At 42.1% G+C, this 16,333-nt stretch overlaps 2 protein-coding genes across 3 annotated transcripts in view; one reads left to right on the top strand and one right to left on the bottom strand.

The window, feature by feature from the left end:
• LOC134092777 (R3H domain-containing protein 2) overlaps window positions 1-8,400 on the bottom strand; it is a 60,869-nt gene extending 52,469 nt beyond the window's left edge. For both annotated transcript variants that reach the window (XM_062545849.1, XM_062545848.1), the window contains exon 1: window positions 7,970-8,400. The gene's annotated coding sequence lies outside the window, so the exon portion shown is untranslated. The remainder of the gene's footprint in view (window positions 1-7,969) is intronic.
• A 2,931-nt stretch (window positions 8,401-11,331) lies between these two features.
• LOC134092776 (inhibin beta B chain) lies at window positions 11,332-15,573 on the top strand. The gene is made up of 2 exons (XM_062545847.1): window positions 11,332-12,171; window positions 12,748-15,573. The coding sequence occupies exons 1-2, from the start codon at window positions 11,823-11,825 to the stop codon at window positions 13,494-13,496; spliced, it is 1,098 nt and encodes a 365-aa protein (XP_062401831.1). The 5' UTR covers window positions 11,332-11,822; the 3' UTR covers window positions 13,497-15,573.
• The last annotated feature ends 760 nt before the right edge of the window (window positions 15,574-16,333 follow it).

The following is a 16,333-nucleotide window of genomic DNA, read 5'->3' as shown; positions in this document are numbered from 1 at the left end:
CATCACTGATTAAAAACAACCACCAAAGCAATAATGACAGAAGAATATTAGGACAAGGACAGAGGGGCAATATGAAGACAGAGAGCACAAGAGCAAGAGTGCAAGGGAGAGAAAGAGAGCAGAGATGATCAGATGCTCTAACAGTAAATGGGCTCTGGAGGAGTAGACTGTACAATCCGTTCAACATTAAGCCAGCAGCCTGGAGTTTACAGCACGCAACACTTGTGAACATGCTACACACACACAGAGAGAGAGAGAGAGAGAGAGGACACAGACACACACACACCTTCTGTGTTCTCCTGTTCAGCTTCTGTGTCGTCTTCAGAAAACGGGTGTCTCAGTGACCACGGCACATCATCAGACAGCGCTAGCTGTACTTCTGTCTCGTGAAGCGGATGAATGGAGTCAATCTCTCATTAAAACGCAACACTGATGTCCCTGTCTGTACTCTGTTCTCTCGCTCTGCTTGCCCTTCCCTGCAACCTTGTCCTCCCTTGTCTGCCTATCGTTAGTATTTTGCAAACGAAGGACACCTCTCTTTTTCACAACGGTGCTTTCCCTTTTTTCTGAATGAACGAACGAGAGCCACTGAGCTACAGATTCTCTCGTTCTCGCTCTCCCAGTTCCGTGCGCACGCTCACTCTGTTCCTGCCTCCCTCCCTCGCTCGCTTCCCCCCCCCCCCCCTTCCTCTCTTTCGCTCCATCCCTGCTGCTGCCTCTCTCACTCTCCTGCAATCAGACACAGTAATAATATAATTGCACTGACAGGCAGCTGAGGGCTAGCCGAGAAGCCCAGCTGTTTAAAGGCCACCGTCACACTATACCCTAATAACAAGAGCAAAGGCAACATGGACACACACACACACACAGTCACACATTATTTGAAAGTATGCAGAGAAAACACATTATTTTAAGCTTTATTTTTTGGTCACTTTGCTCAAAAGCAAGACACATCATTATTAATTATTTAGTAAGAGCACAACAGGTCAAAATGAGGTAGCATCAAATTCAGGTGCAGAGTCACAATAAGAGATGCATCCCATAGGCTAAACATGATGACAGGGCACTGTATTTATGGACAATTAGTTGTGGTCACTCTCTCCACCCCAGAGTCCTCTTGAGCCTTTAAAGGCTATTTGCTACATGCAGTCCTTGACTGAGTCTTAAAAAATCTATAATTTAATGGGGGGAGGACTTTATTGAACCACACTTAACAGAACTACAAGTAAGTAAGCATTTTTATTTTGTAAGCGCATTCACAGACAGGATCACAAAGTGCTTCACAAAAAAGTGCATGGGACATGAAGCAAAGTAGCAAAATAGAATCTAAGGAGTCACCCAAAAACCAATCTAAACAAATGAGTCTTCAGTTGCCCCTTAAAACACTCGACACTTCCAGCAAACCTAATGCTAATTGGAAGAGCATTCCAGGAGTGTGGGGGCAGAAGAGGCAAGTGTGCGGGACTGACAACAGATTTTAATTAATGGACCTACTGGGAAGGATCAGGAAAGTTGACTCCGTAGACCAAATTTCACTGTCTTACAAACTGAGAAAAACCTTCACAAAGGAAGCCAAACTGATATCTTTTAGGTGACAAACACCTCAAATCGTCAATTACTTCACCTCCATAAAAGGTTTTCAAAGGACGGTTTATTTTGTATCTAAAGATTCCAATCACGGTTAATTTTTTTTTCATATTCTACCCGAGTGTTTTTGGTTGGATCCCTGATATTTCCACCCCTTTCACTTCCATCAGTCACGATCGTGCTTCTGCGCTGGCTGAGCTGAAGAGAAATCGGTAAATTCTCACCAAGTCCAAGAGACTGCAGTAAAACTTAAGGCCAGTCAAAGGTTCAGCATCAAAGAGAAGGTAACTCCCAGGGTGGGGCTTACAGAGGGGTGTGTGTGTGTGTGTGTGTGTGTGTGTGTGTATGTGTGTGTGTGAGAGAGAGAGAGAGAGAGAGAGAGAGGAAAGTGAGAGGTGCAGAGGTCTGGTTCAGGTTCTGCTCAGGTTGGACACGTGATCAGGGATAAAGATCCACTAATGCTACCTAATTCCTATAGGCCAACAGTAAACAGCAGGAGTTCTGATTGTGTGTGTGTGTGTGTGTGTGTGTGTGCTTTTGCATGTATGCGCGGTGCGCGCGTGTGTGTGCGTGTGTAGGTGTATGCACTCCTTTGCAAGCTAGAGCCACAAATACATGCGGTGGGGAGGGGGTAGGGTGGACAAGAGGTGAAGGATGAGCAGCTTCCCAAGATATATAGCGCTCACATAGGGTGTTTAACGGGATCGATGCTGCCTGTTTTAAGTCAGCCAACTGAGTAGCTCATACTGCTCATGCTACCACTGGTGCATCAAAACATTCCACAATCGACACCGTCCTGCAAAACAAGACAACAGCCTGAGGAAATGGATGGGGTTTTTTTGTTGTTATATCAGAAACACATTGGGCCTACACTGGTGCATATGCAGCAGACTACTATTTATAAACACCTTCTTACCCCTAACTCCCACAAGCAATGCTATCGTGCAGAGAGTGAGGCTTGTGGAAAGGTGCCCAAAATCTGCAAAGGAATGGAATACCATATTGCCACGGACACAACAACTGCATGTGTAGCCTAAGTGGTGATAAATTTAACTTGCAGGAGTGTAGTGCAGCACAGCTGCTAGCTGGTCTTGATGATGCTAATGCAACTGAAACCTTACGACCAGCCACTATGCTACGGGCACGACACTGAGAAACTTACACCAGCCGTCTGTGGACACAGTAACAGCATCCCTCAGCTCTTCCCAATGTAATAACCAGACTTGGGTGGTGCCGCTTAATTAATGTGCAAATCTGAGGCCCTGTAAACGTGCATTTAGTCGATAAAATCATTAGCTAAGAGGGAGACCCTACAAAGAATTTCTCCTACACTTTCAAAATAAAAATAAAATTGCATATAATTCAATTTCTGAAGACACCCAGCATAATGACCGAAAGCATGAATTTTATATAGTTAGCATCATGTTATTTATGTTTATGTTATAGAAGTCAGCCATGTTTGAGACGTGGTGGCGCTAGATGGTGAAGCTCCTATTTTAAAAAGTAATGTACAAAAATAGATGCCGTTTGGCGTGTTATGGATGCTGTCTCTCCTCCTCCTCTGTTTCCCATCAGCCCTGTGTGTGTCTTGCTTCAATCTCTCTCTCTCTCTCTCTCTCTCTCTGACAGTGTGACAGGGACCCCAGCCAAATCTGAGCCAAGACCTAAAGCCTCACCACCAGTCACCTCCTCTCAGCTACAATCAATAATTCACATCCACACCACAGCTTTAGCAGAAAACAAGCAAGAGGGAGAAAGAGGGATAGAAAGAGAGAAAAGCAGAAAAAGCACACGTACTGATGGCTATAAGAGGCTACCAGTTGAAAAATGTAGGGAAGGCAAATGGGTGTAGACAAGATTATTGTGAGAAAAATACATGGGCAGGAGCAAATAAAGAGTGGTGGGAGTATGCAGTACAGGGAGAGGAGAGAGAGGGAAAAGATAAAAGCAGTGTGTATGTATGTGTGTGTGTGAGAGAGAGAAAGTGTGTGAGAAAGAGAGCACACACTAGAGAGAGCGAGAGAAGCAGCAGAAGCACTACCACCACCACTCGGTCAGCGCTCCAGCAGGCATCTATAAATAGATCTTCAAATCTCTCTAGAAAAAAAAAGAAGCCATTCTGCTGCTGCTGCTGCTGCCGCTGCCGCTGCCGCTGCAAACAGAGATTCAGACAGCAGCACAAGATGCCCCGTCCCTGGCAAACAAACCAAGCAGCCCCAATAAAAACACCATCTCTCTCTCTCTCTCTCTCTCTCTCTTTTCTCACAGCTCTATTATATCCATTGCTGCTCCCAGTTATTTTTAGCCAACAGCAAAGACTGCAGGTAGTCTAAAGCCTTCTTGTGGGAAAAATCACACCCAAACACATTCTGGTCTATGGCAACTGCATCACACTCTCGCGATTTGCACAGAGCCAATAGCTGAGTTTGATGAACATAAACCACAAGCAGAAAATCAGATTGTCGTGTTAACACTACATAACTGAGGAGGAGTGCATTTGGCGCTTGCTTGGTATCAAAAGCTATACTCGCTAAAAATGGCAGAGAGCTGCCTGCCATCTCAGGAGCTCGCCAGTGGCTCACTAACTCAATCAGCCGTTAGTCAAAACTTAAATGTTGCTTAGCTGAAATATTCCATTTGAATAACTGTTTGGCACAGCACGAATGCTCCTCATCCTCAAATTTAAAATATGTATAAGAAATAAAACAAAGAAAGGCACCATGTTAAACAAAATCTACAAAACTTGGACAATACATTTAACATTGTAGGTCTACATCTAATGAATATTTTTCAGTCAACCAATCACACGTTTTGACCTGTCTGACACACAGACACAGTCCAGTTCCAAATGAATGATCCACCACATCAAACCTTACTCAAAAATCACCATGGTGCCTTTGCCAACAAGTAGACACTATGTGAGTTAACACAGCTAACCTCGCTGACAGAAAAAAACGTTTAATCTTTTTGAAGGTAGGATCATTAATTGCAGTGGTTTAATTATTTAGCCATCAAAGGCAAGTCATTCCTCAAGCGAAGGACCCCTCCTCAGGAAGGCTGATAATGATTTATAGACTGTGCACATACACAGTAATGAAAACGCCATCTACAAGATGACTGCCCACCACAAGCACCATTAAAAACCTTCATTTTTAGTCCATGAATGGCCAAGATCAGGGTTTGTACTGAAATGTCAAAGTGTGCTAGCAATAATAAAGATAATGACACATTTTTACACCTTGTTCTGTCGGCACTGACTATAGGTAGCCTTGTGTTACCTACAATAAGACAGACTTATATGTTGTGATATTTTTGGCTGAAATTGAGGATATAAAAACAGTACTATTCACCACTGTTTTTTTTCCTCAGACAAAAAAAATCACATCAACTTACAATCTCACGTCCCGTGCAAATATATGAAAAGTAAATCTTGATCTTGACCATCATCAACATCGATCAACGATGACGCAACATGACCCATAACTTCAGAACAGTGTGAGGTTATCTATGAACATATGATTTGTATGGTAGGAACAGGCTTCACTCAGTCTCTTATGTTTCTTTTTAGAGTGCTTGGCCAAACGTATATGCTTAGTCAGAAAAGGAAAAAGGCCGCACTTTGCACATTTAAACGTGTTTTATTGCACAGACGCGTTTCGACTTAGTGCCTTCCTCAGTGTGCTATCTATGAACAGTGTGTTATCTATGAACACGCAATGCAAATTTCAGAATGGAAACAAAAGCTTTCCATCCTGAAACAAAAGAACTTGCTTAATATACTTGCTTTCAGGTCATTGATTAATCAATCTGCAATTTAAAGTGTGTTCATGCAGCTGGGAAGTGGGTTCCCACTTCTAAACTCCCCACTTCCCAAGTGAGTGTTTGTAGCCATGTTGAGTGATGTCAAAACATTCTCCTGGGACCTCTCCCAATGCCCCCACTTCAAACTAGGAAGGTCCCAATTCAGGTGACGTACACTCCATAAACTCTTCATAAACCCACTTCGCAGTTGCTCATGAACGCACCAATAATGCTGTAAAGAAAACCGCATTTTCTCTGTCCTTATCACTGAAACCTCCACCTTCACTGATGTGAGTGAGTGAGTGTGTGTGTGTGTGTGTGGATGGGGGGTGGGGGGGGGGGGGGGGGGTGGGGGGGTTGTGCCTTTCACAGAGAGGTGTGGTGATTACAGATCCCACTGATTAGAATGTGCATGAAGCCTGTGTTTAATGATACTTTAAAAAGTAGATTTGACTAATTGGAATGACACTGCTTGTTAGCAAAGCCACCTTCATTAATTAAGTTTGGTTGTAAAGTGTTTCAGCAAAATATAGGCTACCTTGAAATCTCTGTGAAGCATGTGGATTTTCTTGCTGTTTTCATACAGCGCGGATACCGCACAGGCACTGTCCCAGAGACAGCACAACCACTGGTTGTCAGTGATAACTGTCATCTATGTATAGCCTAATCGTTCAGCATACAAGCCTAAATAGAACAAATCCCCCATCAATGGTCATCCCATTTTGCTGTGACAAATTATGTAATTCCAGAACTCCACGGTATCAGCTTTAAAACCACCTACCGTGAGAGTTGATTAAGACTCACTGCAGGCTAAACTGTCCATCACTGTTAATGTGGCCTTGTAATTAAGTGTTGGTGGAGTCACTATCTTTATGTTCTTTGATAATTCTGCAACAATGATTTTTAATTATTTCTATTTGAAAAAGACAACATGTGATAGCATCTCCAACCATACTGTTAATAAATGATTCAACAGGCAATAACCAATAACTCTTAAAATCACTGTTCTTCTATCTGCTCTTTTACATAATGTTTACAAACACGGCTGGTAAGTCTGCTAATCAAGCGGAGCTGCACAAAATGCTTAGCTCATAAGTAGGCAAAGAAAGAGAATTAACCTGCTTAAGGTAAGACAGCTTACTGGTGGCTGCAGGCTTGATGCACCAGTTGCAGCATAGGCTATTGGAGATACCCTTGTGAAAATGTGGCATGACTCACCGTGTCGTTTTGCCTAGAATTAATGAGAAGTGGCCGGACTGCTTCCACCAGATGGTGAAGGAAGATGTTCTGAGCGCCCTAAACAGAACACCCCACCTGGCCACTTGTTGGCATTGGCTGACTACATTGACAGCAGTGTAGACCTACTGTATAAATCTATGTCTTACTGTTGCCACACGCGTTATTGTTTAAAAATGAGGAAAGCGACAGTGAATAAGACATTGATAACAACAGGAGACTGTGAATCATTCAGGGCGGAGTAATAGTCATGAGCTTCTACCCTTTTATTACAGGACTCTTCAGAGTGCTGCAGAGAGTTCCATGTGCAGATAGTTGCATTCACATGAATGGGCCTTGCTAAGCCTACCTCTGTTTTGATTTTGAAGTCTGTTTGCTTATTGCAATGGAATTTCAATAAAAGTGAAAGTCAGCAAGTAAGAGGTTGCCACGCAACACCTGAAACTGTCAAGTTGTACCCAGATAGTCTAGCTGTGTGGCGAACAATTTATTTTCTAGTTTTGGCAAGTAGCCGTATGAGCGGGATATTGAATTGTCCAGCGAGCGTCAGGGTTTTGGTCGACCTGTCAGGACTTATTTTCCGATAATAACATCAAGCATGACAAGCAAATAGTAAAAGTTCGATTCCTCGCATTATAGCCTAATTGAAGGCAACCACGTCCACGCATACTAATCAACTCTACTAATATCGATGAGATAAGCCATATTAAATCAGTTAACTTAACGCGCTGTAACATTACAGCATTGTCAATGCTCGTTAACAGTAGGCTTCTCAGCAACTGTCATGTTAACGTTAGCCTAATAAAACGTGTGGTTCAATAGTACAATGTAAAGTAAGTTTTAATATGGGCTTAATTTGGCATTTGGCAAATGAATTATGATGTTGGCTAAACCAGTACACCTGGCTCGTCTCCGATGTATTATTAATGTTAACTCACAAAAGCCAAACCTGAAGACATCCATGTGACGAACAGTGGCAACAAAATATCAATGAAATATAAAGCAAACGACGTTGGTTACACAAGGAGACAGACAGACAGTGCGTACGATTAGACAGATCTGTGCTGTCTTCAAACATTACCATCGCACTGAAGGAAGAGAAAACCTTGATTAAAATGGCCCTCGCCATATGTGTTGGCTCAATCTACTAGCTAGCTAGCTATAAGCGCGCTATTTAAAACCCTGTCAAGCTAGCTAGCAAACCACAGAAATGAAAATACTTTGTGAACAACGGCGTAAGGTAGCTTGCTAGCTACACCGCTAATGTAAGGCAGTCTCCCTGTTATCAATTGCATTGACATTAATGTAAAATAGACCGTTTACTGCACTCAAACCCAAGACTTACCTTGTCAGTACGCGCTCCGCTCATGCAATTGAAAGAAACGGACAATTTCAACTTCCCACAGGTCGTGTTCCGACACAGGTGGCCGACTGCAGCTTTACAAACAGAGTAAAGGTGCTGTGTGGTCTGGCGCGCACAAAAACAATAAGGTTACTACTTAGCTAGCTAGCTTTGGAGCTAAAACAGTTAGCCAACCTCTAGGCAGGCTAATTAGCTAGCCTATTGTAGCTCTATACAACGGAGCCGGGGAAGACGCGGTGAGCAGCTTTTGGACGTTCTGTAGTATAACGTCGGTTCATATTTTGTTAGCCGAATGCCGTCGTTTATTCTTAAACTGCTCCGCTCAATATTTACAACCATTCGTAAAAATAAATTATTGTGTCGTTATCACATCACCCTGTCACTGACAAGCTACCTAGCTAATGCAGTTAAATAGCTAGTTAGCTTGAGTCTTGTTATTCGACCGCAGCACCCGACTGTCAAAAACAGCACCGCGTGGGAGGGACCGAAACGTCAAGAGAGAAGCCAAAAAGTGAAGACGCGCGTCTGCTAAAACTTATTGAAATGGAAATTGCACAAACAACACAAACTAATTTATCAAATGATTAAAACAAATAAGGTAAAGTACATGGCTTTGATTTATAACCAGTCACATTTTCTTTCTGTAACCACTTTACAGCATTAAAATGTCTATCTTGGACAGGTGTGAGGATTGTCCATCATTTATGGGCTAAATAACATTTCTGATCTATTGAAAAGAAGAAAAGCTGACCCTATAGCCCAGTGCATATTGTCCAAGGTTCGGGAGGGATTGTGTAGTGAATAAACATTCAAAGCAATTGGTTGGTTTGTAACAGATTCAGGTTATTGCTGTTGATAAGATAATTTTCACCTTCAGCGTCCACACAATGAAGAAAATCAACATGTTTGTGCCATCTTTTGCCTGTAGGCTACTACAGTAGCCTATGCAACATTTGGTGTGTATGTGATAGCCTACATACTCATTATAGTAGCCTATAGTAGGCTATAGCAAATACACAAACCAAGCCGGAAACTTAACTTCCCTTAACCTGGGGTCCAGGGACCCCAATAGGGGCCGTCAGAGATTGCAGGGGGTCCGCACAATGTTGCCTGGGCTGAGGTTGTGAGATTACCACAATTAGGCTATATTTGCACACATTAAATGTACAAAATCCCAATAATACACCCAGTTGGACAATCAAAACTCTGTGTAATCCAAAACTCTGTGTAATCCAATATTTTTGTTCCACATTTAAATTCATGCAGCTATTTATTAGGCTACCTCTGACCTCTGAACTTGCGATAGCAACCCTCAGGTTGGGCTAGGCAAGGCATTGGCAATTCATCCCCGGACCCCGATTGTTGAATAAAACAGTGTCTTGTGTGTGTTTGCAGGTTGAAATTCGGCCCTGGCTTGTCATGTAGGCTACACAGGAAAGGGGGCCTTCAAGGAAAAAAGGTTTGGAGACACTGCAATAGGCTATTACAGAATGGCCTTGGAATGGCAAAAGTAGGCCAATTGAAAGCAGAACCTATAGGACTAAAACCAAAATAGGTCCATCCTCATATAAAGTGTGAAGTAAATGCATAGGAAAGGATGTGTGAGAAAAGAGAAGGATAAAGAAAAAATACCCTTCTAGTAGGCTATAACAATACCTTTATTATTATTATTAGGCCTATTATTATTATTATTATTATTATTATTTTAAGTAGGAAGATTTATTGTTCTGTTCTTTTCCTTTTTTGCTCACTTTTTTCTGCAAATGAATAGTTAGCCTGTGTGTCCATCAATGGAAATAGTGAAAATGTCAAAACATTTCAAAGTTTTTATTTGAATGCACAGATCCAAGCATTGATGAAAGTAGCCTATGTTACATGCTTGGACGGGTATGATCAAACACATAATGCTTTGTGCTATTAATTTTCTCTGCACTGGTTATAGATTAACATGACACCGTGGTCTAGTCTGGCTATGCCCATAAGCTCAATTTGTTAAGATTGAACATTAGTTCAAATGACTCCGTACACGCTTGTATAGTCCTTCAACCAATCAGACCAATGATCTAGTGCGTCTTTTGGATAAGCTAGTTTCTGATTGGAGCCAAAGGTTCTGGCAGGGAACAGAGGAGAAAGATAATGTAGGTTTCCAGCCTGAGCTGCCGGGCGAAATCCAAATTTCGCCGGAAGTTCAGTTCACCCAGCCTGCCTAACCATAGTCTCCAAATGGATACTCTAAAGAAGTGGAGCAGTAGCCTACTTTAGTCTTTTTGCATTTGGCTTGCTTAGTCCACACAGTTGCAGTCCACATAAACCAAATTTGCGCACATGTCCGAGGCTCCCAAACAAATGATTTCATTTGCATTGAAATCCCAGGTTTGTAATACTGCAAGCAAGTGGCTGATATTTTAACAGTTTGGAGTTGAAACAAGTGTCCACAAAAGGCCTAAATCAAAATACACACAGGAACAACAAGATGTTTACATTTTTACATCATGTTGAGGATTCGTAAGTCCCTAATAATAATTCCTGACATAAAATTGCGGAACACTTAAAATGTTTTTTTTTTAAGTCCAATGTCTGCAATTCAGCTACCTGCATGATCTTGACACTTGGCGGTGGTAACGTCACGTCAGACTGTACACATTTGGACATGGTGTAGTTTCCAATAATGTCCACAGGACGGCGAACTCAGACTTAATGAATACTGAATCATATGCAGGGTGGTAATAGCGCACAACTTTTGTGCAGACATAGACTCACTCATCATAACATATGTTAGGCCTACACTACATGCCTTTTAGTGGCTTGTCTGGCTTTTTTCCATAGGCTACATTTTGCCTGCCTTATGCCTATTATGTTGGTTTTGTTTGTCTTGTCCGTCGTATGCGTGGCCTCCTTGTGTCCTGGGAGAAAGGGCACCTGCTTAGACCTAATTTGTCCCTTTGGGCCAATTATTCGTAAACGTTGTCAACCTACATTGATCGTTACTTGCAGTCATGCTATGCATTAAACAAGCCCAAATAGGTCGATAGTGTAATGGCCTGAATTCCACCAACTTTATCCAAAACAACTATCAGACCAGCGGGCCAACGTGGCTTGTATCCGCGTGTTCAATCGCCCGCTATTCGATGCGCAATATTTGGAGATGAAAGGAAGGGTCTCTGTGCCAAAGTTCAGTCATTTTGGACTTCAAACTGATGATGTTCGCTGACTAAGCTGGCAGCTGGATGACATAGCCGACCACTCTAGGTGCCAAGTCATATCATAGTGCATGGCACGGTTTTTTTTTTTTTTTTAAGAGTTGACTGGACGTGCACCGATACAAAAGACAGGGATGAACGTGCACTTTCGAGTTTTTAAGTGTTGATATCTTCTCCATCAGTTTAACACTCTTGAGAAGGTGTTTCACTCTCTGTCTCCCTCTGTGTGTTTGTGTGCGTACGTGTGCGTGTGTGAGTGAACACGCCAGGTCGCGTGTGTGTCGTGGCTGTGATTTCCGTGATGCGGTGATTGGTACGTCCCTTTACCGTGTCACAACATTTGGTGGATTACCCTACTTTTTCCTGCATCACATACAGTACATAGGTACCACTCGTTTCGTTCTTTGTCTGAACCTGATCTCGACGGGGAAGCAAGACTTAGGTCATCTCCACCTTAGGGCGCAACAAGTTCTAACTTGTATTACTTTGACGACTCTGCCTTTTCGCCTGTATGCAAGGGAACAGAAACGTGAATACATCACAAAAAGCAGCACGTTGTCAGGATTGCATTTTATTATCTCTCTCTCTTGTCCGCTACGAGTTTGCGCTTATTTAGAAAGAAATTGCAGTGCAGAATGTACTCAATGATGATAACATTTTTGCTACTCGGTGCTTTTACGATTGACGGACTGGGAGCTGCGACAACAGCTGGAGCGAATCCCGGGTGCGCGTCGTGCGCTTTGTCGATGATGGAGAAGGGGTCGGAGGAGCAGCTTTTGATCGAAATGGCCAAGCAACAGATACTGAAGAAACTGCATCTGAAAGAAAGGCCGAACATCACCAGCACAGTACCCCGAGCCGCGCTTATGACCGCTCTTCGCAAACTTCATGCGGGACGAGTGAGGCCGGATGGGACACTCGAGTTGGAAGCCAACACACATTCGAGAGATCAATCGTACGAGATCGTGAGTTTCGCAGATATGGGTAAGCATAACTTATATTGTTCAATTACTTAAAACTGTAGGCAGTGGTGGACTGGCTATATCATATGGCCATACAGCATAGGGCCTATAATTTCCTGTAGTCAGCGGCATCTGTGGGCTGGTGGACGATGAAATATAATGTAGCCTGTAAGTATTAGATGGACTCTCTGGCCTCCTGGCTCTTTCTAGAAGTCAAGTTTTAGTACATTTATTTTCCAGTAAACCCTGTTACCAACTTTCTGAATTATTATTCAACTATTTGTGTAATTAACTTAATATTTAATTTAATTATAATGGTAATTTGAAATCTGAAAAGAGAAATCCACACACCAAGGGACAGTTTTCTATGAAGTAGATCAAGACTAAAAGCCTTTTTAATGGAGAATTTCATTGAAATTCAAGGATTAAGTCAAGACAAAGGTTTAACCCATGAATGGAAAACTGTTCCCAAGTTTAACAGAGGCCTACTTAAACGTAAATGAATGAACTTCAGTGAAGTTCTCTTACAGATTGCAAAAGCATAGGCCTACATACTCATTTCCCCCCTTTCTGTCTCTCTCTCCCTCTGACTTCTCAGATAATGGTGGTGGTCAACCTGTCATGAGCTTCCAGTTTGTGCAGGAGCAGGGGCACAGCGTGCAGGTCCTTCAGTCTAACTTATGGCTGTACGTTAAATCTTCCGACGTTGGCCAGATGACGGCACGCATCTTCCTGTCGGGGCAGGGCAGAGACTCCAACCGCACACTGCTGTTGCAGAAGACCCTGGAGGTGCAGACGAGCACGCCTAACTGGCACACCTTCTCCGTGGCGCGCACTCTGCAGACCTTCCTGGACGGCGGCCAGCGGCGCCTGAGGCTGGAGGTGCACTGCGAGGACAACGGGCGGAACCTGTGCGGTTCGCACGACACGGCCCATCAGCCCTTCCTGGTGGCCCAGGTGCGTCTCCGGGAAGACGAGTCCAAGCACGCCCTGACGAAGCGCTCGCTGAGCTGTGGTGAGGACTCGAGCGTGTGCTGTAAGAAGGACTTCTACATCAAGTTCCGTGACATCCAGTGGCAGGACTGGATCATTGCCCCCGAGGGCTACCACATGAACTACTGCATGGGCCAGTGCCCGCAGCATCTGGCTGGCTCACCGGGCATCGCCTCGTCCTTCCACGCCACCGTCTTCAGCCAGCTCAAGGCAAACGGCATCCACACCGCCGTGTCATCGTGCTGCGTGCCCATTCAGCGCCGGCCCCTGTCCATGGTCTACTTCAATTCCCAGCACAGCATAGTCAAGACCGATGTCCCAGACATGATCGTGGAGTCCTGTGGTTGCACGTAAAATAAGAGAAAAGTACAACAGATAAGATTAGATAAATAGCTAGTTCAGTAAATTAGGGAAAGAAAGGAGGATTCAACTACATGTACAGAAATATAAATGGAAACAATATGCACAAATATGTTTCTGTACATGACCAACCTGGTTTCAAGATGTGCTATCAGAAAATTGGTCATGCAGTATTATGCAAATAGTAATAGAAGTGACTCATGACAGTTGTTACCTAAATGGGTCAAAGTTCAAATGGAATGCCCCAAAGCCTTTACATTATTCAGAGGTATGCAGTCATATTACCCTGATATAGCTATATTATTATTTTGTTTGACATAACTATTTTTGTAATGTTTGATACATGCAGACTGTAAACCTTTTAAATACTGTAAGCTTTTAGTGTGGTGTACTGTATGCCGTGTAGAGAGCTCAGGGAATCTGACAAAGACATAGACTCTAAACAGGTACACGTAAAACATGAAGAAAATACTCTGAGAGAATGAGTAAAATCAAACCAAAAAGTCTTCTTTAACATTCTTCTTTCAATGACCTTGCGTAGGTCTGTGACCAGGTAATTCTTTTGAATCTGTGTTGAGTGACACATTGTGGTATGGTGTCTGAATGTATTTGTTGATTTTATAATCATGTCGCCAAAAGGGAGAATATAGCTCAGTAAAGTCATGGCCATTTCAATAGCAGTATTAAATTAAGTGCAAGCCTAGTCACTTTTCAAGGGACGATCGTTCAAATATTGGCCTATAGTTTACACTTTTGTTATTTCTGATATCTGATCATGATATTCGTAACATTTATTTGACTGTCAACATAGGCCTTGAGATTTCTTTTTTTTTTTTTTAAATAGAATATAATGAATTTATCTGAATTGTATAGCATTTCAGATCGCCAAAGAGGATGTTTTGAATATGGCTTAGCTCATGATGATGATGAGAGATGATGCTTTGGCTCTTTTTCCTAAAGCGATCAATGAGCCAGGCTCACAAAACAAATCAATATTTTAATTTAAATTAAATCAGTATTTAAAAAGAGTGTAAAACAGTATGTATTACGAAACAGCATTGGCTGTGCAGTGGTTAAAATGATTTCATCAGCACCTACACTGTATTATTTGTTCAGATTCTTGCCAAGGCAAGTTCCCCCCTTCTGCATGAACTCTAGTTTGTTACTCAATGGCGTGAGTAAACATTTAGCTATTGCCACAGTGTCTGTAAATGTGAAGGTCTGTGGGAACAATGGTCGATGAGCATGTTTTATGGCACGTCGATGTCTGACCTCTGAAGGGTCTAAAGTATCACGATGTTATAAATAGGGATCTCTGCATTCAAGTGTTTTAGGTTGTGCAGATAGAATTGAAAGGATGTTTTATACTTTTATTTTATACTTCATTTTCCGTGCTGATGTTTAAGCAGTTACCCACAAGCCTTTCTTTGCTAACTGTCAGGAATCTAGTAAGCACTTCCTCATTTTCTATAAGCACCTGTGGAACCTGGGCTTTTTGTTAGATTTTTTTCTAAGCACTTCCTGTCCCAAGTATATGTATGGCAATGCTATGGAACTAGTTTCTCTACAAATCGGAGATGTATCTTTGGCCTCTCGTTTTTTTTTTTATGTGTCATCATTTCATTGTCTTTTTCATTTTTGCCACATATCAGTAAGATTAATTCTTACAACCACCATCAGGATCAGCATATTTTTGCATCAGCACTTTAAAATACCAATAATGGAGATTAACCTTAGATATTTGAGGTACCCATAATGTCAAGAACAGAGAAAGTGTTCCATTGTTTTTGATAAGCTTCAATGTGAAACTTTTTCGGCTTGTTATGTTGTGTATAGTTCTTTTATGTCAGTGTTACTTGCTGTCAGGTTACTGTAAAATATTTTCTGACAACTGATACTTTTTGAATCAATTCATCAATCTGTCAATGTTTTATTATATTTTCTTACATTTTAGATATAACAATTTGTTGCCATTTAAAAACTACTGTACAGTATCTTGATTATATTTGAAATGTAATTACGGTATACAGCATGCAAATATATATTTTAATAAATATATTTTACCTATTAACATTATTTGAGTCAGTCTCTACAAGCGGTTTTGGGGATTTCCCATTCATTCTCACAAGAAAATGGACAAAATGACCACAACATTTCCCTATACTTGGGTGTCAATATTTCTTCAAGAAGCAAAATTACCCATCAAAATCACCTCAAACTGAAGGTTTAGCATTCAACATAATTAAATGCTCTAATTTTAAAATGATAGGCCTACATCAAGGCTATTTTAAACATGCACCACAAATCTCATCAGCCAAGTTGTCAGGCATCCAATGTTGATGCATTATGGCACACAGCAACGACACTTAGCGCCAGTTTTACTCTAGGTACAGTATACTGTTTTGGCTCGGCCATTGCTATACTGGTCAGAATAATGTGTGCCATAGTGACCATGTGGCATGAAGTAATGTAAAGCAGTATGCCTTGAATCAGTTTTATGAATGTTAAAGTAACACTAGCATGCAGCTTCAAAATCATCTCGACGGCACATGATAAGCATCTCTTTGTTACTGCACACTATATAACGTTGATGTACCATGCATAAAATGTGACCCTTTTTGTCACTTCTTCACAGACTGGGTACCCCTTTCCATTGTGCAGGAAAGGTGCAGACTTGGAACCCTGTACGTTTAAAGGTGAAAATGAAGGGGGGCGCTGTTGTGCAACTGGCTACAGCGCCCATACCACATTTGGGTCCAAGTGCTCACGGGGACCCAGGTTCAAGTCTGACACGGTTAATTTCCTGAATCGCATTCTATCTCTCTCTCCCA

Source organism: Sardina pilchardus, chromosome 9 (assembly GCF_963854185.1).
Source record: "Sardina pilchardus chromosome 9, fSarPil1.1, whole genome shotgun sequence".
Taxonomy (NCBI): domain Eukaryota; kingdom Metazoa; phylum Chordata; class Actinopteri; order Clupeiformes; family Clupeidae; genus Sardina; species Sardina pilchardus.
Note: the sequence above shows the minus strand (reverse complement) of the source record. Positions and strands in the feature narration are given on the sequence as shown.